Source organism: Amphibalanus amphitrite, unplaced genomic scaffold (assembly GCF_019059575.1).
Source record: "Amphibalanus amphitrite isolate SeventyFive unplaced genomic scaffold, NRLGWU_Aamphi_draft 000252F_arrow, whole genome shotgun sequence".
NCBI lineage: Eukaryota > Metazoa > Arthropoda > Thecostraca > Balanomorpha > Balanidae > Amphibalanus > Amphibalanus amphitrite.
Genome location: NW_024881747.1, coordinates 486,527 through 509,561, shown reverse-complemented (window position 1 = coordinate 509,561; position 23,035 = coordinate 486,527). Strand labels below are relative to the sequence as shown.

The following is a 23,035-nucleotide window of genomic DNA, read 5'->3' as shown; positions in this document are numbered from 1 at the left end:
GGGGAGAGTTGTATCATGTCCAAGTTGTATCAGGGCGAATTGTGCGAAACTTATCCAATTGATGGCGCTCGTGACACGACCAGCCGACGAGGTTTTCCGGGCGCCATCTTTCCCTGTTCTGTCGTGTGGCTGGGTGGACGCGTCTCGAGGTGAGAGCCGATTTTATGTTTTTTTTGTCATTCTAAAAAAAATAAGTTGCAGGAAAATGTGTGTTTTGGACATTTAGATGTGCACGAATTTGAAAGATCTCCGTAGCGGTGGTGAGGGTAGGTTCTAAGGCTGCGTGAGTGAGAATGGATTTCTCCAGCTGTCCGCTGTTTTTGAGCACGAGGATGTTTTTCCAAGATGGCGGCGAGGTACATGTTGTATCAGAGCCGGGTGGGGTATGTTGTAACAATGTAACATGCATGTATGTATGGGTATGTTGCTTTTGATCGCGAAAGCTAAGCCCTGGCTCGCGTTTGTAGGTAGCTAGTCAATGCTCGTTCCATTTTGGCACAATGTGTTGGCTTCTTTGCTCTTAACGGGCCACTTTTGCGTCTAGTCTGTTGATGTTTCGTTCGGATTGCATTGACCTAAGTTTGATCTAATAAAAGTGAAGCCTTTGAGCATACCTATACATTGTATCAACCCCATTTAATGTTGTTGTTATGCTCAAAACCAGTAGCAAGCACACTCCCTGAAACGTGAAATACCTAGTGATACAAATTACCCCACCATGTGATACAACTCACCCAAGCCATGGGGCAAGTTGTATCAAAAACATTGTTCTATTCGGCACACCGTAGAAGAAAAACTGGTAGAGGTAGCGGAAAAGTTACTTTGCACAAAAAAGCAGAAGAATCAAGGAAGGAGATAGTATGGAAATAATGAGTTTATCACGGATAGTTACGAGGTTATGGGTCTCGGAGTAAAAACTGATACAACCCACCCCACTCTCCCCTATACTCAAAAGTCGGGAAAATCGGGACCTTTTAGAGCTTCTTAAAGTGAGGCTGTTATAAGATTTTGCAGGGGTGCTGATCACGAATTTCAAGTTAACTTTTATCACAGATGATGTTTTCGTGTATTTAGTCCAGGTCGGGTCAGGTCAGGTCAGGTCACATGTTACGAGGGAACCAAAACTACTTCGTAAATGTTCAAACGGTTTCTAAATGCGAAATCAACTCAAAAATCTACCCTAGAAACATGTAGAAAACGAAGCAGTGAACAAAGGTCATCAAAGGTCAGTGACCTGAATGACCTTCACGTGACCTTGACACCCACTAGAATCCATGGGATCAACATCCTTTCACATGTTTGATCGCTTAAAGCCACAAAAAAGACAATAAACGCGCCCGTAATGTGAGCTGAAATATGCTAAATCGCGATTCCGGCCAAACATGGTCTCGGAAAACAGGTCACAAGTCAAAGGTCTTTTGGGTCAGGGTCATACAAATTTAAGAGTAGGCGTAATATTGATTAACTCGAGGGTACTGAAAGTTTCGTCGCGAACAGCCGCTTTTTGCGCGAGATATTTGCGAAAAACTAAGAGTGGGGCGTCTGTTCGACACCCTCTTACAAGTGCGAAGGTTAAGGTCAGGCCGTTGACCAATGACGTCAGAAGTGAACCTCTGTAAGGTCCCAAAATGTCGCGACGTCGCAACACCCTTCGTGCCAGGGGACCTTTCACTGGGTAATGAAGCTTATATGATCTACATAGTACCTACTATCTCCTAAAGGCCTCACAACTTGTATGTAGTTATCTCGTATTTTTCTTAAGAGTCACCTGAGGTCAGGTCGGTCACGCAGCCTCAGGCCTCATGATTACATATATGACGTCACTAAGGTCACAGGATTTTTCACCAAAAAAGTCCCGATCAAATTGAGCTAGCGAGTCGGGAAGCCACTAAAGGACTTGTGAGGACCTACCGAATCGAATAAGCGATATGACCTCCTTGGGCCAGCTTCGTGTACTGAGTGGCTCTGCCCTGATCATGACCTGAGATGAACACCTTAAATTGACCTCAACAAAAACAAAGCGTATACCTACTATTCGACGCGCTGAGCATGCAAAACTCGATGGTGCCATTGCCTTGGCTCTGTATCCACTATGGTGAAGCTGTTTACCAAAAACCGATCCCGCGACTTGGAGCACTTATACTGACCTCAGAGTTTATCGGTTGACCTGAGACATTCAACTCGGGCACCAGCTGCTGTATCTCATACGATGCACGCGCTCAGTTTCATCCGCAAGGCGCTAGCTCAATTAAGGGCGAAAAGACGGAGAGGGATCGTAATCGCCCCCCCCCCCCTCGGCCGGGGTATATGCAGAAAGCCCAAAAGTCCGTTGAGGGTTAAGCACTGAAGTGATATATTATTATGTGAGAAGATATAGGTCAAAACAAGTATGCACACGAGCGGGTGTGAATAACCCCGCGTTCGATGTCTCTCGGACCGGACGGCGAAGATTCTACGCCGTCCGGCCAATCACGTTCCAGAACTGCAGCCGAGCCCCCGCTGACCTTGGACGGGATTGGCCGGACGACGTAGAATCTTCGTCGTCCGAGAGACATCGAACGCTAGGTAAAATTGTATTTGAGGTATGCCTTTTTAATCATACGTTCGATTTGCTTTAGTTATTGGTAAGAACAAAGGCAACCAGGAAGAGCGCCCCTGAAGAAAAGGTGGCGCACTTGACGGGTGCGATTTTAAGGTCTAAGGTCAGTCGGGGACCTCTAAGTTCGGGTCAAGTGCTCCATGTTAGGGGTAAAAGAATGGGGGCAAAAAAAGCATCCCGATTTTGGCAGCATCGTCTTCGTCATGCTGTGTCACGGCACCCATCCACTCCCTCGCCCGAAATATAGTTCCCTTTTTGTATCAGTTCTGGCATAATCCCGCACATTATGCTGCATGTTGTTTGTCATGAAAAACAATGCATGTTCAGCTACGTTCTACGCAGTACGCACTATTCACTAACCTAACCACCATCCCACCATCCACCACTAACCACCATCCCGTTCTGTGCTCCCTTCCACCCCACACGAATCAGCCGAGATACTACTGTTAACGTCAGACCCCTTGAGACCCTAATTTTTCGCGATTACTTTTAAATGCGTGAAGGAATTTCAACCAAGCTCAGGACATGGCCGTTTCAAGACAGGCCGAAACTTTTACAATTTAGATATTTTATCGCCATTTCAATATTTCAGGCACTTGTCATTGACTCGTAATGTTAAATTTCGAGCAAGATTTTCATCCGGTGTGTAGAGGCTATCACCAGTCAGTCTGTGATACGTTATGACGTCACAGCTAAGCCCCGCCTCTGTGGTCTTGGCCTGCGGCGGTTTCGGGCCGGCGCGCGGTCACTCTCGCTGTGGCGGGGAGCGGGGACGGGCGACGGTCGAGCGGTGCCGAAAGCCGGCGGAGTTGTGCGTAGCGTCTTGGCTGACAGTGCCCAGAGAGCGACATGATGACTAAGGAGTCATAAATGCTCAATGCGCATTGCTTCTACAATGCTGATATGTTCGCTGATATTTTTTTTTTATATAAGCTGCATATGACGGGCAGATGGCATATAACTGACATAAGGTTAGGAAATATTCACCTGTATTTAAAGCCTATGGCGTTGCAGATAATGCGATAATGGGATGTCGGATGTCACCAAGTAGCTGCCGATTCGCTATCGCTATGCCATCGCTGCCATCGCTATGCAACCATCGAACAACGCAATAATAAGGCTGGGGGGATCCAGAGCGTCGTAAGCCTCGTCGCAGCTGCGACGTGTCGCAAGTTGTGTAGTAAGTCGTTTTTGGAGGGATCAATTGATGAGTAGCGTTACTTAAGAAGTAAAGTCTATCGCAAAGTGCCTGATTTACGACACAACTTACGAATTTGAAATAGCAGTCGTAAGTTGTGTCGCAAGTTGATATGGCCTTGAGGGAGAGGTCACAGGTCACAGGTCATTGGGGTCATGGTCACGAAATTTGCATGGTACGTGGAAAATTGTTGAAACTTGAGATCCTGAAAATTTCGTTGCAATCTGTTGCCGCTAACGCGAGTTATAAAGCAAGAACCAACGGTTCGTCTATGAGGCCTCAATCCGCGCCAGCGAGAGTGTTGAACATGGTGCATAATATGTTATATTCACATTTATTGGGGTATTCAGGGATATGAAGTAGCCTAACGCCATTCCAGCAACTACTTGCGAATCCAGAAAGGCGGTCTTGGACGTTGCGAGGGGCATCCCCCAAAAGATTCTCCAAATTCTAAAAACGATGTGTCCCAGATGACCCCCATGACCTCGAATTGATCTCTGTGATGACCCCAAGTTGACCTCTGTGACCTGACGTGTCCCAGATGACCTCTGATTGAGCTTTGTGATGACCCCAAGTTGACCTCTGTAACCTGACGTGTCCCAGATGACCTCCGTGACCTCCAATAGAGCTCTGTGATGACCTTAAGTTGACCTCTGTGACCTGACGTGTCCCTTGATGGCCCCCATGACCTCCAATAGAGCTCTGTGATGACCCCAAGTTGACCTCTGTTACCTGAAGTGTCCCACTCCCAGATGACCTCCGTGACCTCCAATTGAGCTCTCTGATGACTCCAAGCTGACCTCTGTGACCTGATGTGTCCCAGATGACCTCCAATTGAGCTCTGTGATGACCCCAAGTTGACCTCTGTAGCCTGACGTGTCACAGATGACCTGCGTGATCCCCAATAGAGCTCTGTGGTGACCCCAAGTTGACCTCTGTGACCTGACGTGTCCCAGATGACCTCCAATTGAGCTCTGTGATGACCCCAAGTTGACCTCTGTAACCTGATGTGTCCCAGATGGCCCCCATGACCTCCAATAGAGCTCTGTGATGACCTCAAGTTGACCTCTGTGACCTGACGTGTCCCATATGACCTCTGTAACCTCTAAGTGACCCCTCTGATGACTCCAAGCTGACCTATCTGACCTGATGTGTCCCAGATAACCCCCATGACCTTCAATTGAGCTCTGTGATGACCCCAAGTTGACCTCTATGACTTGACGTGTCCCAGATGACATCCGTGACCTCCAATTGAGCTCTTTGATGACCTAAAGCTGACCTCTGTGACCTGGCGTGTCCCAGATGACCCCCAATTGAGCTCTGTGATGACCCCGAGTTGACCTCTGTAACCTGACGTGCCCCCAAGTTGCCTTCTGTGACCTGACGTGTCTCAGATTACTTCCGTGGTCTCCAATTGAGCTCTGTGATGACCCCAAGTTGACCTCCGTGACCTGAAGTGTCCCAGATGACCTCTGTAACTTCCAATTGTGACCTCAATCTCCAACTCTACTAACTCTCTGTGACCTCATACTCTCTTAACTCATTTCTTCTAAAGCATCGCTTCTAGATGCCCTATAGCGCCACGAATCTCCTGTGATCGATCCCAAAATGCATGGCAACTCACGTGAGCGTTAGCAACCACAAGTCACCCAGTTGAGACAAAGCTTCAGAATCAGAGAACATGCTTGAAGTGGCTGTCTCATAAGCTCGCAAACCAGAAGGGCGAATGTTCCTTTATGCTTGATAGAGTTTTCGACCTTACTGACGCTTACTACGGGATCAGCTGATCGTGTAGCCTTTTAAATTCTCGAGTAAAGCGGGTATTTAAGCCTTGTCGCAGCTACGTTCTGTCGTATCCTCCGACAAACCCCTCTTTCCTCAACATCCCTCCTTTTTCGCTACGACACAACTTACGACGGGACATGTGTCGTAACTTGCGACGTGTCGTAGATGGACTTGCGACGCCCTGGATCCCCCCGGCCTAAGTTAATTGCCTGAGCTTCACATCATACGGCTCGCTCGTATTTCAAACAGATACCCTACATCGAAAATCGTATTTGTTAGGAATCGTTAACGTTTGTTCGAAGCACGACTGAGTAGTAGGTTGAGGAGTGATGGTCCTCTTGGTCCTATATACAAGAGTCAACAAGAGCCTAACATTTACTTGACCGTCTGCTGCAATTGACTCATAGCACGTGAAGCGTCAGCGAAATTCATAGTCCTTCACAGATGGCAGGGGTGTCGTTTGTACAGAGGTCGCTGATGGGCACGGGTCAATGCCGCAGTCGTGGGCGGAGCCTAATGTCATATGACGTAGAAAGCCTCTATCCAGGATGGAAAAACAGTTAACATTACGAGTCAATGACAAGTGCCTGAAATATTGAAATGGCGATAAAATATCTAAATTGTAAAAGTTTCGGCCTGTCTTGAAACGGCCATGTCCTGAGCTTGGTTGAAATTCCTTCACGCATTTAAAAGTAATCGCGAAAAATTAGGGTCTCAAGGGGTCTGGCGTTAACAGTAGTCAGCCGGGCTAGCGCTATCCTATCCTCCCTTCATGACTGCACAGCGCTATAACCCAGAGCCGAGACTTCCCGAGCGCGACCTCTGACTCCACGCGGTCCGAAGGGTCAGCCGATGCCTAAGGGCGCGCCGCCCGCCGGCCACCCGGATAGCCTCTGCTGAGTCTCCCTTTCATACACCGTTTACTACGCGCTCGATTCATTCATGATTCTGTGTTTCCGCGTTCCTCTCGTTAGATGGCTCTAGGTACTTATGTCATAGGCGATCCCAGGCAGATTGCGGCCAGAATACCCCAAACGGCAGAAAATGAGGTTTTTGGTGAATATCTCGGAAAGTATTTGGCATACAAGGATGCAATTTTACAGTCTAGTGGTAAATGTGCATACGAGTACACACAATTCGGGTTCATACTTATGCATTTGAACATTATATAGGACCAAATATATCCAAAAAAGCAAAACCAACAAGACTTTTACTGGAGAACCGTACCTACGCAAAAACGAAAAACATTGTACCTTAGCAGGCCAATTCGACCCACCTTTGCCTTGCTTTGGCGACATTTTTAGCTCTGTCATCCATTTTACATTCAACCGATTGAGGAATAAACCAAGGGGTCAAAGAAGAAAATGGTGCTTATATTTAGTACGGTCTATCTATACAGGGTGTCCCAAAATTAATGTCATTCATAACACTTCCACAACTTATATTTTGCCTTTTACGGCGCAATATCAATATATTTTCGCCGGTCTGGCTCCCATGCCATATTAGTTACATTCTAGTCACGTGACCGTCAAATTTTTGTGACCCTGACCGGTCAAGGAGTGTATGGGGGTCATTTCTGGGGCAGTAGGTACCCGGCTCGCGCGAACCACTACCAGGTGTCCAGGATGGCAAAGCCGCGGAGCAAATCGACCCACAGCGGGGCGGGGCAGTCGGCATGGTTGCCGGCGGCATGACCCACGGCTAGGTCGCCGAGGCACAGGCATGAGTTGCCGCACAATTTAGCGCTGGTTGTCACGCAACAGAAGCGGATAGAGGCCTGAGAACACGAAGGAAGAAGAACGAACGAGGAAGGAAGGAACGAAGGAGGATCACGGCAGGAAGGCTTCCGCCAGCCGGGTAGCCCAAATCGTCATCGCGAAGCGCGGTGCTAAAGACGGGTCAATCCACAAGAAAACTGGTAAGCTGATTGCCAGCAGTCATATCAAGTCTCCAAGTCGACAATCCATCGGTACCTGAGGTTGTCTCTAAAGCTGGAGCAAACCAAGCCACGTCTCCAGCCGAAAACTTCAGCTGAAAATGTCCAGGGCCATCTTGCCTGCCGGTCCCGTAGCTCATTTGGTAGAGCGTTGGACTCCGCGTGGTGAGAGCACGCGTTCCCGGTTATAACAGACCGGGTTCGAAGCGCGACGGGCGCTCGACATTTATGGGGCTCCTGACAGGTATGGCTGCGGTTGGTGGCAGGCCGTAGCCAGACGAAGTCAGTGAGGGGACCAGCCGTGCGCGGCTATGCGCGCAGTGCGCACGTTAAATTTTGGACTCTAAATTATGCCGTGGAACTGGAATTGCGCAATCGGAGGGTAGTAGAGGGCAGGGTCACCGCAACAAGCTTCGCTTAGCGGTGACTCTGTCCTTGTGAATCGTTCCTATCAAAAAGTTCGGGCTAAATTTATAAAGAAAAAATGTTTCAACAGATCGGCGCCCCGGCTCATCGAGCTTGAAGAACGCAGCCGCAGGACTGGTGCAGATCGTACTTTCCAGCATTCCGTGGGAGAAGCAGGCGCGTAACCACCACTGGGGACACTGGGGACCGGTCCCCAGTGGCTTTTGGGTTACTGGGGACCGTCCCCAGTAAAACCGACGACTTCCTCAATTTGCTTAACCCTCGCCCGCACATGCCATTTTCCCATCCTAGAACGCACATGGGGGGGGGGGGGTTGCCACCCCCGCGCCATTTCGTTCCTGTTGGAGATAGAGCTTAGCGGTAAAGACCAAAAAGATTCTTTGGGAAGAGACGAATCCAATGATACCCAGTTTTATCTTCTCAGGTCAGTCATTGACCTTCCAGGTCAGGTCAAACTAAAAAATGTTGCTGTTTCGGGTCACCGTTGGATATCAAGTGCGCTGCTTATCATATACCGATGACGATGCTGTTTTCTGGTGCCAAGCCAGCTAGAACCTCTTTGTCACACTTCATTTCATGTCCATATTACATGAAATCATGATCTGAGAAGCTTTTACCAAAAATGCAGTCAAAAACTTCACAAAAAGTAAATTCAGCTTGCCTAAAACGCAATTATCTTAGATGACCTAGGTTGACCTTGACCCTGACCTTGACACCTGTACATCGTCGAACAACATGTTCCATGATAGGTGGGAGGCAAGACTGGCAAAAAAGGCCGAAATCAAGGTGTCAAAAGCTCACAAGGCCCATGGCAAACGCAAGATGTTGAGAATTAGCCATTTGGGTCATGACATGACCTGAAAAACAAGGTCATATCTCCGAAACCAAAAATCATAGAAACTTGAAATTTTCAGTGGACATCAAGAAAGGATAGAGGAGCGGCTATACGAAAAATCAGGGGGGGTGGCAACCCCCCCCCCATGTGCGCATAGGTGGAGAATTGTGACCAGCTGGGGGTGCTCGGGCGCAGCAAATCCGACGCCGCCTAGCGGTGACCTTGACCCGCGCCGCCCGGCCGCGGCTCCAAAGCCAAGCCGGCGTGGCCGGCGTGGAATTGGGAGAGCTCGAGCACCCCCAGTCCAGCACAATTCTCCACCCGTGCATGTGCGGGCGAGGGTTAAATAGCGAAATATTGTCTCTAAATCGACGTGAAGAGTAATATGTAGTCAACGACTCAACGGAAGACAAAACTATGGATGTTTTGTTTAGCCAGCGCCCGGGTGGGCCTCTCAGCCAACTTCATGATGATGGTGGTGGTGGGGGGGGGGGGGGCTTTTTGCCACACCATATTATCTCGGAAAGTAAGCAAGCTAGAAAGACGGGGTAAAATGCAGCAGATAGCTCGCTACAGTGCCTTTCAGAATTACCTATGCCATTTTTGATCAGGTCATCGCTAAGGTCACTGGAGGTCACCAAATGTAAAATTTTCACGAACTTTTGTTCCCAATTTTGATAACTTTTCACAAATCGGCTCATAAGTCAGAAACCAATAGAGCTGCAGTGCTGCGGGAAAGCGCATTCGATAGCTTTTTCAAAGGCCTTTCTGAGTTATGTTCTCAGATATGACCTAAGGTCAACGGTTTAGCTTCCAGGCTGGCGTTTTTGCGGAAAAGGTTTTTGTATCAACTATCATAACTTTGGGACTCCAAACTTATATGACGCTGATTTTACCGGCATCGCGTTTGTCTCGTCGAGACGCATCGAATGAACTATAAGTTGACCTGAAAAGGTCAACTTGAAAATTTGACCCCTGGTCCAGGTCACGGAAAAGGTCATGTTGCAAGTCATTTGATTGGTATATGTTGAGCTGAACACGTTCATGGCGTTTGCAGCGCTCTAGCATGTTTCTATCTAAAGTTGTGGCAAAAACAGTAAAGACTGTTGGAGATGTTTCATGGAGTAGGTAGTAAAGTCATCTTGGTTTCATGACGTGAGATGAGCTGAGGGGCATAGAGGTGTCACAGGTGCAATTTTCCGGTTCAGTGTGTCATGTTTACCTGTGTCACGGTGTTTGAATGTGTTTTCGGCCAAAAGAAGAGCAGTACAATTTTCTCCCAATGACTTATAATGGAGAGGTCGTAAAATTGACCTGACATTAGGTCACCGATGTGAAAACTTTGAGATATACGAATTGTTCATACTGATATCCTCATGCAAAAGCTCGAGTTTCAAACTTCTGGATTTAAACTGTAGGAAGGACAGAGTCACAAAGTTTTTGAGAGGCATGGTTACTTTACTGACCTGGTAACCTGACCTTAGGTGACTTAGGGTCAAAATTTTCAAACACGATGCGAAATTGAGGTATCATAAGCCATACCAAGTTTCGCATCGGTATGCGCCGCGGTTTTCCTTACACGCGCAACAAATAACTGGCAGGTGTGGCCAAAAACGCCTCCCCTCCCCCCCCCCCCCACACACACACTCGGGCGAAGGCTGATCCGGAAAAAAAATATTCGTGGCCCTCCATGTGGTCCCCAGTAACTTCAGACTCGTGGTTACGCGCCTGGGGAGAAGGACAAATGGCCGGGGAATAGCCCCGACCTGTCGCCGATAGAAAATCTTAGGGCGACCGTCCGGTAAAGAGGTGAACAAAATGGAGCCATCAGCCAGGATAATCTGAAGGCACGCTGACCAGGAGCCTTTGATCTGCCTGGTCCAAAATCACTCCTCAAGAGCTGGACATGTTAATCTCTGACGTCCCGGACCGTATGCTTTCCTGTATCAGGAAAAAGGTGGGATTTATATGTAAGAAAAGCTCACCTCTCATATTTGTTATTTTCATGCAATGGACGTTGGAAATGTGTGACATTAATTTTGGGACACCTGGTAATAGGAATTTAAAGTCTCACAAGTCTACTGCCGCTTGGATAGGTCAGGCTAGTCCGCCACCGTTGTAGCTCAGTCGTCGGACGTCGGTGTCCCGCCGGCGCACCACGGCTCCATGCGTCGGCCCGCACCGTCGGACGACTCAGACGTCGGCCCGGGGTGGGAGAGTTCAGACGTCGGACGGCCGCTGGACGGGTCAGACGTCGGCTGTCGGACGGTTCACGGTCCGCTGTGGTACTGCTCGGACGTCGGTCCGCGTCATGGCGCTGCTGTTGGTCCTGCTGGTGACGACGGTGGCCGGCCAGGATCCGGCGCCAGCTCCACAGCCACCCGGTGAGGCGACAGCCAAACTCATAAATTCCCCACAACACATAGTAGGAACCTACCTGACCCTGTCAAGTGTCAGGGCCTTCGCCACATTCTTAGGATAGGGGGTCCGACTTCCAAAATCCGTCACTTTTGATTTTATACGTTGGGTGGCATTACGGAAGCGAAATTATTGGGGAGATCCGAGCCCCTGCAGCCACCCTGTGGTGGAGCCATGCCTGCTTCATGCCACAGACGATTCGGCGCGATTTTTTATCCTTCTTGTTGGGTACCTAGTACCTACCCATTTTTTATTTCGTCACAAAACGTAAAACAGTGAATGCATGCTGTCGCCTGTCAATTCACTTTTCGAGACTTCCATGTAAAAACTGTCATTATTAACTGGCGAATTGTCATTATATTTTTCAGAAAACATGCCATTATCTCAGGAACTATGATAGCTAGAAAAACGCTGCGAAAAGCAATCGATAGCTTTTGAACTATTCTTTTGATAAGGTCATTATCAAAAATGACCTCAGGTCAACGGTTTAGCCTCCAGAGGGCAAAAACTAAAAAAATAGCTGTTTTTACGAAATGTGTTTTTCGACACTAACTTTTGACTTAAAAAGGCCACAACAATTCTATTGCCAGTATCGTGTTCCTCTCGACGAGACGCGTCGAATGAACTATAAGATGCCCTTGAAAGGTCAACTTGAAAATTTGACCTCAGGTCAAGGTCATGACCTGACCGGAAAAGGTCATGTTGCATACCATTCGATGCGTCTTAACAAGACAAACACAATGAGGCCATCCCCAGCGTCCTATCTCTTTCCAATCGAGAGTTATTGGCAAAAATCTGTTTGTAGCCTCAAATGACCTCGGATGACCTTTCTAGAGGTAGAGGCTCTCAGCAAAAAACACACCTTGGTCGTCACGGGTGGTCTAAATCATTGTGATTCTGAAATATTTGGACTGTTCCTATGCGTACACACGGATCTAAAGACATTTTCATTTTTCTCCAATGCCTTATAATGGTAAGGTCACGCCACTCACCTGACCTTAGGTCACCGATATGAAAAAAAATCCGAGATATACAAATTGTAGGCGCCCATAACATCATGCAATCCACCAAGTTTGAAACCTTTCTGACAAACGCTGCAGGCTGGACATGATTGCAAACTTTTTTAGGCTCGATCAGTTAACTTGACCTGGTGACCTGACCTGACATGACCTGGGGTCAAAAATTTCACATATTGTCCAAAATTAATGTACAAAAAGCTACCCCAAGCGGCGCGGCGCTACGTGCCGCGGTTTTTTATTTACACGCGAAAAACGCGACAGGGTGGTAACATATGCCCCCCCCCCCCCACTGGGGCGAAGGATATAACCCGCGCCCCACTGGGGTCTGCGTATAACGTGCCCTACTGGGGGGAGCTATTCATAGCCCCCCTTAATAGTCCCCCCTCCCAACTCCGAAACTACTGGGCCGATCGCAAAAATTCAAACGGCGTCTGTAGCCCCGGAAAAAACTGTCGAACGAAACCTAATTTTATTGACCTCGAGGTCACCGATCAGGTCAAAGTAAGAGTTATCGATGTTTGGCTTGTTCACATGTTGGGCTCTGGCCGCCATCTTACAAGTCAGGTTAGAATCATTTTTGGTTTACACACTCGTGAACAGATTCTTAAGATACTCTGAGGGTACCAAGCTTGCACATTGATTTTCAGGTCAGGGTCAGGTCATCACAGGTCACGGAAATCTTATATCATGCATCGGTCACGTGACACATATTTTATGGTCCATTTAGGCCATAAATTTCGAATTCGATGTCGTTTATGTCATTCGAAGTCATTTTGAGTTGAATTTAGCTTAGGTCAGGCCACTTTCAGGTAAAAAAGGTCCAATTTTAAGTTAAAATTTTCGACAAAAAAGGTGCCTATCGGATGCAGTTTGAGCTCAGGAACACGATGGGTGCTATTTATATTGGCGTTCGATGTCAAATACGCACTGAAAATTGATTTGAAAAAAAAATTAATTGTGATTTTTTTTGCTATAGGTAATGAGTCCACTTATGCAAAGAAATTGGATCTAGCTTAACCCGCGCCCCACTGGAGTCTGCGTATAACACGCCCTACTGGGGGAGCTCTTTATAGCTCCCCCCCCCCTCTTAACTCCAAAACGGGCCGATCGTCAAAATTCAAACGGCGTCTGATAGCGCCGGAGAAACTGTCGAACGAAACCTAATTTCATTGACCTCGAGGCCATCGATGACGTCACAGGTCAGGTCAAAGTAAAAATTATTAGCATTTTGGCTTGTTCACATTTTGGGCTCTGGCCGCCGTCTTACAAGTCAGATCAGGCTCATTTTTAGTTTACACACTCGTAAACAGATGCTCTAGATACCCTGAGGGTACTAAACTTGTACTTTGATTTTCAGGTCAGGGTCAGGTCATCACAGGTCACGGAAATATTACATCATGCGTCGGTCACGTGACACATGTTTTATGGTCCATTTAGGCCATAGATTTCGAATTTGATTTGATGTCGTCTGCGTCATTCGAGGTCATTTTGAGTCAACTTTAGCTTAGGTCAGGGCACTTTCAGGTCAAAAAAGGTCAAATTTTGAAGTAAAAAATTTTCAATAAAAAAGGTAGGTATCTATTGGATGCAGTTTGAGCTCAGGAACACGATGGTGCTATTTATATTGATGTGCGATGTCAAATACGTACTGAAAAATTGATTTGAAAAATTAATAATTGTGATTTTTTTTGCAATTATGCGTATAACTTTGCCATTTTTAAAGATATTTAGCTAAAACTTGCTAGAGTAAGTCATAAGCATGCGTTCTGTCACAAATGTTCCGGTTTTTTTTTTCGAAAAGTCAAAAACTTTTCGAAAAAATATAAAAATATGAATTTCTAATTTTATTATTAAAATTTACAAAATTTTCAAAATTTTGAAAATCCGAGACAGCAGTTTGATAGCGCAGTCAATTCTGAGTCCTTTAATGCAAAGAAATTGGATCTAGCTTAAAAACTGAGCTCTTGGGAGCGATTGCCGTGGTTCAATGTTTTGCGTCGAAATCGGCCGAACATGACGTCACTCTGACGTCATTTCCGGCCGACCTATGGTAGGTACGAAGTTCAAATTTTGACACAAGGTGTCAAATTGATGCAGCCGAAGGTTCTGAAAGTTTGGCGTCGATACGTCAAGCAGTTTGGAAGTTATTGCGGAAAAACGGGAGGGGGCTATGAATAGCCCCCCCCCCCCCCAGTGGGGCGCGGGTTAAAAACTGAGCTCTTGGGAGCAATTGCCGTGGTTAGGTAAATGTTTTGCGTCGAAATCGGCCGAACATGACGTCACTCTGACGTCATTTTCGGCCGACGTATGGTAGCTGTGAAATTCATATTTTGACACAAGGTGTCAAATTGATGCAGCCGAAAGTACTGAAAGTTTGACGTTGATACGTGAAGCGGTTTCGAAGTTATTGCAGAAAAACGGGAAGGGGGCTATGAATAGCACCCCTCCCCAGTGGGGCGTGGGATAAAGTACACCTATACGGCTGTACGATGGAATAGCATCAATTTGCATGCATGACAGCCCTGCTAAACAGTCCGGCCGACGAATAAAGCTTCTTTCGTTATTTTCATTGCATTGAATAAAGCTTTCATTGGGTCGTAACTCGTAATAGACGTATCATCATCAGTGCGCGCGTGAATGCCGACCAGTCAATGGTGCCATATTGCCTCATGACGGTCTTACAATTGGGCGTGTCGTTTCGTGGACGGTATAACCCATGCTGGACCTATTGGTTTCTACACAGTACACACGTCCCGGTCGAGGGGGGAAGAAGGGGTGGGGGGGGGGGGTGGCGGGCCGGGGCGGTGCGGCTGCGACCCCGTCGCCATTTCGCTCCTGAGCTAGAGGTTCGCAAAAAAACGAGCGTGTGTGCCGTTCTACGAGACGCAGTAATTAACTAGTACCCGATTTTAAGGTCTCAGGTCAACTAATGACCTCTCAGGTCAGGTCAAGTGCCCTTAAGGTAGATAAGTACGGGTTCGGTTTTTGGACATAACTTCACCAAAAAATGATTATAGGGCCGCGATTTTGACACCGGCGTGATCCTCATGTTCAGGCGCGTCAAATGATAAACTTTTTGTTTGGGCGAGGTCAACTTAACCCTCGCCCATGTAGGGGGGGGGTTGGTGCAACGAAAAACCCCCCTGAGGTTTTTCGGAAATAGTGCAAAAACGGCGGCGCGCAGCGCCGCCAAATTTTGTGTACCTTATGGGGCAAACCTTGCGCATCTTTTGATAAAAAAAATTGACCGGGTCATGTCAGGTCACGGAGTTATGACGTCACAAAGGGAACAGCCTCCGGCCGGATTTTCACAAACTGAGTGCCAACGCCCGAGGTTTCCTGCCGGTGGTACGGACATCGGTTGATGGATCGTGATGAAACTTCCCATGCATGTTGGGGCAAGTATTGGCTATCATATGGTATAAGAAACTTGACCGGGTCAGGTCAGGTCACGGAGCTATGACGTCACAAGAGGAACAGCGTCCGGTACTATTTTTGAAAAGCGCCCGAACCACTATTTTGCTAATTCTTGTCACCTCGATGGGAATATGCAGCAATATTAGCTTCTATAGGGAGCAAATGGACCTCCCAAATCCAAAAATACAATCAGATTTCAAAAATTTAAATTTTGATTTTTCGAATTTCTGCCGCCGACTGTGACCTTGCCGACTTCCGGCGCTCCCAACGCGCCATTTTTAGAGCTAGGGAAACGAAATACATACCAAACGATAGAGAATTGATCAAGGAACACGACAGTGAAGGTTTCAAGTCGATATCTCCCACCGTTTTGCCGCAATCGCCGCGGAAAGTTGAAAAAGTATATTTTTCCGAAAAATTTGACCTTTGACCGGTCAAAAGTAGGTCAAATGTTGACCTAGGACCAAAAAATATACCACCAATCGCGAGATCTCGGCGAGGGCAATCCGTTGGTCTTTTCCGCTAAGCTCTACGACGCTCCGTTTTCAAACGCCAAGGGGGGTCGCACCAACCCCCCCTGCATGGGCGAAGGTGGCAGATCGCCGTTTACGGGCGAGGGTTAAGGTCTGACCTCAGGTCGAAGTCAGGTCAGAGGCACTCAGGTCATGAAGTTGGTCACAGGATAGGGAATCGATCATTCGATTCGGCAGATATTCCCGAGTCTATTGTTGGCATTCCCGACTCGCTAGCTTAACCCTCGCCCTGGCAGGACATTTTTCATAAGCGGCCTGGCGGCGGGGGGGGGGGGGGGGGGTCGATGCGACCCCTGGCGTTTCGAAACTAAGCGTCGTAGCGCTTCGCAACAAACTACAAAGACCACTCGATTGCTTTCAACGAGTACTCGCAATCGGTGGTATATTTTTTACCCTAGGTCAATAGTTGACCCAGTTATGACAGGTCAAAGGTCAAATCCCGGGGAAAAGGTAGGCATAGTTTTCCAAGTTACTTATAGCCAATATTGGCAAATCTATGAAAGACAGCGACACGACACTTTCACGACCGTGTTCCTCAACAAATTAGCAACAAAATGATGCATAGTTGACTGCAGTCCAGTCATTACTGTCGTGACGTAGTCCCCGGGAACACGGGAGGTCGCACCCGCCGCCGGTGACGACGGTCGTAATTGACCTGGGTTGACCTTGTGAAGGTCAAGGAACAGTTTTGAAGGCGTGTAGGTAAAAATTGAACCACAGATTCGGATTCAGGACCTAAAAAATAAAACAACTAAACACAGCTCATATCACGGAGGTCAGCGTGTGAACATGCGAGGTCATTGACATTGGTTGACCTTTGAAAAGGTCAATACCTATACAATGTAGAGCTTCATGTCCTGTCAAAATCCGACATAAATCACACGGAAAGTTTCGTTTTTGTTGATGAGATCATGTCCAGTTACGCGAAATATACGATTTTGTCAAAACGGTAGGAGGTTATATCTAGGTATTATGACGTCATAGCTCAGTGACCTGGCATAACCCGAAAATATTGTTTTCCAGAAGTTGCGCAAAGGATGCCCCAGAGGCTTTTGAAAATTTCAGCACGATCCGACTACGTAATTCGCAAAAAAAAAATAGGGGGGGGGGAAGGATCGCATCGACCCCTGCCCACTGCCAGGCCGATGGCTAAATTGATCGAGAGTTGTTGACGAATTTTTTATGACTTTAGTGACCTCATAAATGACGTCACGCAATGTCAACGATGCCAAAAGTGAATCATCAGACCTTGCAAGAAGTGCATGAAATCATGGTTTCATGTGCCTAAGATAGTTCTAGATAATTCCTGGCGCCAAAATAACAATGTCCATATCTATATTACTATTTGAGGAGGGTGCGTCTGTCCGTTACCGAGGTCCCGACTTGGTGGTGCTTTGCGTGGACTACAGGCCAGACCGTTGCACCTAGCCCGGTGAAATTTGCACAACTTATAGATCAAGGATGCGCGACGTGCCTTTGAGGGGTCTCAGCTCGATCGGATTGATAGGGAGCGCGTGGCGCGTGCTCAAAAAGTGCAAATTCGCGTCATAGACTTTACATGTATAAATCGGCGTGCGAAATCGGGCGAAAACGGCTAATTTTGGCCGACACGGGTCCAGTTCCCGTGCAATATCTTGGTGACCAGGGGTCCGACCGGCACGGGGAAAACAGCATCGTGTACAGAATTGAACGGGCTATTGAATGGTGTGCAATGCAGAGGATAGCACGCGCCACGTGCACCGGAGAGGGCACTTTTATTTGAAAAATTGTGGTTTTTGAGGGATTTTGGAATTAATTTTATCTTTAGGTGACCGTTAAATGGAGCGACTTGAATCAACGCCTATTTGCAAGAGAAAGGTACCGCCTCTCATATACAAATTGTGAAAAGCTGATTGATCCAAATCAAGGTGGTGCAAATCACAGGAGAAAATGGTGTTTGTCAATTTTGTGCCACTTTATTAATCACACGGGGTTTGCTGCATAACCTGATACCTTTGGCAATTGAATATGGTACCATTGGATAGAGCATTCAATTCTGTCCAATATTCACTCTTCATTTTTGCATGATTAGCAACAGTATCCTTAAAAATGTAAATGTTCCAAATCATTATATTGTCATTTTTAGCGAAATTTATCGATGGCCCTCAAAAGACTTCACGCCAGTTTTCGAATCATTCTAAAGTAGAACGCATGCTAATACTGCACGGGCACCTCGATGCGATGTATCTTTTTTTGTTTTATTACAAAATGCTTGGCCGTCAAGAAGCAACCGAACGAAATGGATACCTACCAGCCAAATCGACACAGACCAACCCAATACCCACGGGTCAAAAATAACCCTTCTTCGCGTTGCGGAGCACGCGGGTAACCCTAGTTTCCCCCATTAACCCGCGCCCCGCTGGGGGGCAGAATCTGCCCCCCCTCCCGTTTTTCGCCAATAACTTCTAAACGCGTTACGCCAGCGACGTCAAACTTCCAGTACCTTATCATACATCAATTTGACACATTCCCTGAAAATTTGAGCGAAATCCGTCAGAAAATTTTTGAGAAATTGACGTTTTAGTGACGTCATGTTCGCCAATTTCGCCTCAAAAACGGCAAACTTTCAAACGCCGCTAACATCTTCATTTTTAAAGGAATCAAGACGTAAAAAAAGGTTATACGTGATTCTACTTTGTTTATCAAATGGCTATCACGGTTTTTTGAAAATTTTGGATTTTGGCCCAATTTTTTTCAAAAAACTGACTTTTTTGGGAAAATAATTATAAAATCCAAAATTTTGAGTGTATCGAAAAAACCGGAATATATGTCAGAGAAGTGGTCTATGTGCACCTACATTGCAATTTTTAGAGGAATCGGTTAAAAATGTGGGAGTTATTCAAAATTTTATGACGTCACGACATACAAAAATTGTGAAAAAATGATTTTTTTTGGAAGTTCTAGACCTTGTACGGAAACAAAAATAGCACCATTCGATTCGCCGTGAAAAACTGCATCTGATAGACACCTTTTTAGGCCGTAACAACCAACTTCAAAATTTGACCTCACTTGACCTGAATTTGACCTGACCTCGACCTGAAATTCATCCAGAGGTGGTCCATATCACTTATTGAGTGTGCCTATTGAATTCTATGAGTAAAATGACCCATAAAACATGTGTCGCACATGCCCTTTTCTATATTTTTTTTTGTGACCTGACTGACCTGACCGTGACCTTGACCTTTGAATGACATTGTATGCAACGAATATTGTCTTGGTAGTCTAAGGACACGTTTTGGGCAATCAGGCTCAGTCCATTCTTCGGCAACTACGGTGCAAGGCCGATACTGTAGAAACTTGCATTTTGTACCCTTGACCTGACCTTGACCTGACCTCTGACCTACTTAAGCAAAAAAATTTGGGCTCTTAAGATCCGCCTTGTTGAGAGCTTTCGATTGCCGTTTTCCCCGTCTTTCTACGACCATCGGTTCGGAAGTTAGACAGGGGGCAGAATCTGCCCCCCCCCCCCCCCCCAGCAGGGCGCGTATGGCTGAATAGCCCAGCGGGGCGCGGGTTAACTTACGAGTATAATGGTTAGGTCTCCTGTTTTGGAGTTGGAGCTGGAGGACAGGCAATATTTTACAAATATCAAGTTCAAACCAACTACAAGACTCAAGCATTCATCGTCCATTTGCCACAAAGCCAGGAAAATGGCCCCCGTCAGCCTTAGATGCCTACCAAGCCGGGGCCTCCCCATCAGCCCCTCTGTCACAACTCGATCCTCTTAACCGATTTCCTCGACTAATCTCTCTCTCGAAGTGCTACCGATGTCAGTTCCCTCCGAAAACCACCTCAGCTGTAGCCTTGTCCCTCAGTGTCGTGGCAGGCAGCGGTGCTACCCGCCAGTCGGTATGCACCCGTACAATCCTATTTGTGACAGCGGCGCTAGTCAGTAATCAGTGCACTGCACAACTGCACCCCTCAGCGGACCCCCCACCCCCCACCCCGCCCCCTGTGATGGCAGTGCTGGCACCCGTCGGAGTCAACCTGCCTCAATACCCCTCCTACATCGGCGTGGCCGCCGAGATCAGACGAGCCCTGTACGGCCAGCCGCCCAGTCTGGAGCAGCTCAACATTCAGCCCCACAACGACTCGACCATCAGCGTGCGCGGCGAGACCTACGAGCTGGACGATACGGACAGCGTCACAGTGGACGGCCAGCGACTTCAGGTCAGTCCAGTCCCGCCGGCAGCGGGTTGCCTGTGTTAACGACGCGGAATGTGTAACAACCGCCGCAGTCAGTTTTACTTCAGTCAGTCTCCAGCAGGTTATTATAACTCAGGTCCAACAACATGGGCATTCTGGGTCTATAGTTCACACTTCATAGCCATCCAGCCGCCCGAGCCGCCATGCTTTTGTCCACTTATCACGCGGTGGGGAGCTGCCGCTTAGTGTTGACGGTATAAAGCTGATGCTGGTGCTGACGCTCTGATGCAGACTGTGCCGCGGGGCTGCTGGCTGACCTCCCAGAGATGACCGCTGACGGTACCGCCGTTCTCAGGTGCTCGGGGACGCGGTCTCGGTGAACGGCATGCTGCACTACCCGGCGCCGCCCCCGCCACCGCCGCGCCGCAAACCCGACTGGGAGCCGCTGCCGCCGTACTCTGGCGAGGGCGTGCACTCGGTCGAGCTGGGCGCCATGCTCGCCGTGGCCGTGCCGGCTGCCGCCAGTCAGTACACGGGTGGGGGTGACAGTCCGCGGGCACCTCTGCACTGCCACACCGCGCCACCTCGCGGGACTCTGCTCTCTGAATAATAGTTAGTTACCTGAACTCCAGACGGGTGACATCAGCAGCACTCACAGCACTGGTATGTGTGCAAGGAATCCTACACGTCACCAACCCAGGCTGAGTGGAACTGGCCACGGCCACAGCATGTCTATCTCAGCTGCTCACTGCTCGTTTGCTCAGAGCAGCCACTCCACACAGCACTGCCAGCACTGCGATCAATAGGTACTGCTCATTGCTCAATTCTTGTAGCTCTAGAGCCGTTTCCCCGGCCAATAGCGATTACTACGGCGGGGTAAAAGGATAAAAAGAATATCACGGCACAGATGGGTACTGAGTTCAAAGCTCATATTTCACCTAGTTATTTTGTGTTCGAGGTTAGTGGTGTCAGGTGTGGATGTAAATGGATGACCTATCCTGTCGGCTGCCAAAATACATAGCTCCTGCTGCTTCATGTGATTTCAATTACTTTCATGTGGCTGGCTGACACTGATGTGCTAGCGATGGCAAACGCTGAAGCTGTTGTTATCGGCGCACTGTATGCAGCTGACTGTCACTGTGTGTCGCTCGCCAGCCATGCTGGGGCTGCTGCTGTGCTGTCTGGCCTGCACCCACCGCAGCTGCTGGTGCTGCGGCCTCTGTGACGGCAGGATCAGCGCCGCGGAGCTCAGGCGGATGTTCCACAACGACACCGACAAGGAGCCTCTGACGGCCTGAGGCCGGGAGGAAACGAAGGTGGGGCGTCGGACGGCAGAGGTGGGGCGGAGACAGAACGTCTGGAAGGACCACCAGTGAGGGGTAGGACGACCGCCAGCGACGAGTCGGACGGGTCTGTCAACGTGACTTGACCTCTGGCGATGAAATTTTTGATCTATTGTAGCTGAAAGCATGGCAGTTTCGGCTTGTGTTGAAGTGAGGTACGAGTTTCTAGCTACCTACCGTACATAGCAACATGTTATGCATTTTTCTTTTGTCAATCTGAGTTGATAACAGTACGGTAACTAGCATCATCATTGTTGTGCACAGTTCTTGTTCAAGTTCCAAATTGAATTCGTGACGTTAAGAACAGCAGCCGCTATTCCAGCTGTTTGTGATGTAAATGCAAGGCCCTCCCATTAGAACGGCTTTTCAGGTTGAAAGTTTCGTTCACCGTTTACAACCTACATTGCTACACGACAATAATTTTATTCAAAATATATTTGAGCATGTTTTGCATTGGTATTTTTGTCATTTCTAAACATCTGCAGGCCTTAATGAGTTGCGCACTTGTCGGGCCTATTACTCACTCCATTAAACACTAGCCATTCCACGCCACATCGGATGGAATCACCCAGCCCAAGGGTGATCCGAGAGGCGGGTAACCGGTGGGTGTGGCACCACTATGACCCAGCCCAGTGTGCGTTGTGCTACATCATCCAGTGGTCTGTTGTGTTACACTAGCCTGCGGTCCACTGTACTATCCTAGTCCCAGATCAGCTGTGTTACACTAACTCATGGTTTACGGGGTTTCAGCACCTGGGCCCGCAGTGTTACACTGTCCCGTAGTCCGCTGTGTGCTCGTTGACCGCTGTGTCGATTATATCGAACCCAACCCTGGTCTACCGAGTTGAACTGCACTAGCCCTTGTTCCGCTACGCTGAATCAGACCGTGATGTGTTGTATGAACTGCACCGTGGTTCGTTGCCCTCTGATTATCCCGTCTCCGTGGCCACCTAAGCAGTCGCCGCGGCCGCCCGTCGTCTGTTTGTTGAACCTGCTCGCGGACCGCGGCAGCCACCAATCAGCGTCGAGCGCACAGCGTCACAATTCGCCGTGTTTGTCTATCAAATGAGCGGCCGCCGGCCCAACGAGCAGCTCCACACGGCGGGTAATAGGGGAGCCGGCGTGTTTTGGCGACTCTGTGCGACGGAGAAGTGGTGTTTTTCACGGGCCAGTATAATGAGGAAACTTGTTTTTATGCACGTGATAGGCATATTTTCACGGTGATTGCTGCCTTTTTCCAAAATGTGTTCGTCGGTATTGTTCAGTGGAATGAACTATTGAACAATTGACCGATCTGGTTCGAGATGCTCCTAGAATTGCATTAGCCCAGGCGGAGATTAG

The 23,035-nt window shown here is 48.1% G+C and overlaps 1 protein-coding gene across 2 annotated transcripts; it reads left to right on the top strand.

The window, feature by feature from the left end:
• Positions 1–10,991: 10,991 nt before the first annotated feature.
• Positions 10,992–22,522, top strand: LOC122386463. 2 transcript variants are annotated; one of them, XR_006257384.1, is made up of 4 exons: positions 10,992–11,163; positions 20,170–20,375; positions 20,707–21,157; positions 21,507–21,608. XR_006257384.1 is itself a non-coding variant. In XM_043375670.1 (4 exons), the coding sequence occupies exons 1-4, from the start codon at positions 11,091–11,093 to the stop codon at positions 21,647–21,649; spliced, it is 591 nt and encodes a 196-aa protein (XP_043231605.1). In that variant the 5' UTR covers positions 10,992–11,090; the 3' UTR covers positions 21,650–22,522. The 2 variants fall into 2 exon arrangements, 1 of the variants encoding a protein (XP_043231605.1); XM_043375670.1 differs by having other exon boundaries at positions 20,707–20,875; positions 21,507–22,522.
• The last annotated feature ends 513 nt before the right edge of the window (positions 22,523–23,035 follow it).

Coding starts and splice junctions, on each gene's coding strand:
- LOC122386463 (XM_043375670.1), top strand. CDS start 11,091: ATGGCGCTGCTGTTGGTCCTGCTGGTGACGACGGTGGCCGGCCAGGAT. Junction 20,376..20,706: donor TGGACGGCCAGCGACTTCAG/GTCAGTCCAGTC, acceptor CGCCGTTCTCAG/GTGCTCGGGGACGCGGTCTC. Junction 20,876..21,506: donor GGCCGTGCCGGCTGCCGCCA/GTCAGTACACGG, acceptor GTCGCTCGCCAG/CCATGCTGGGGCTGCTGCTG.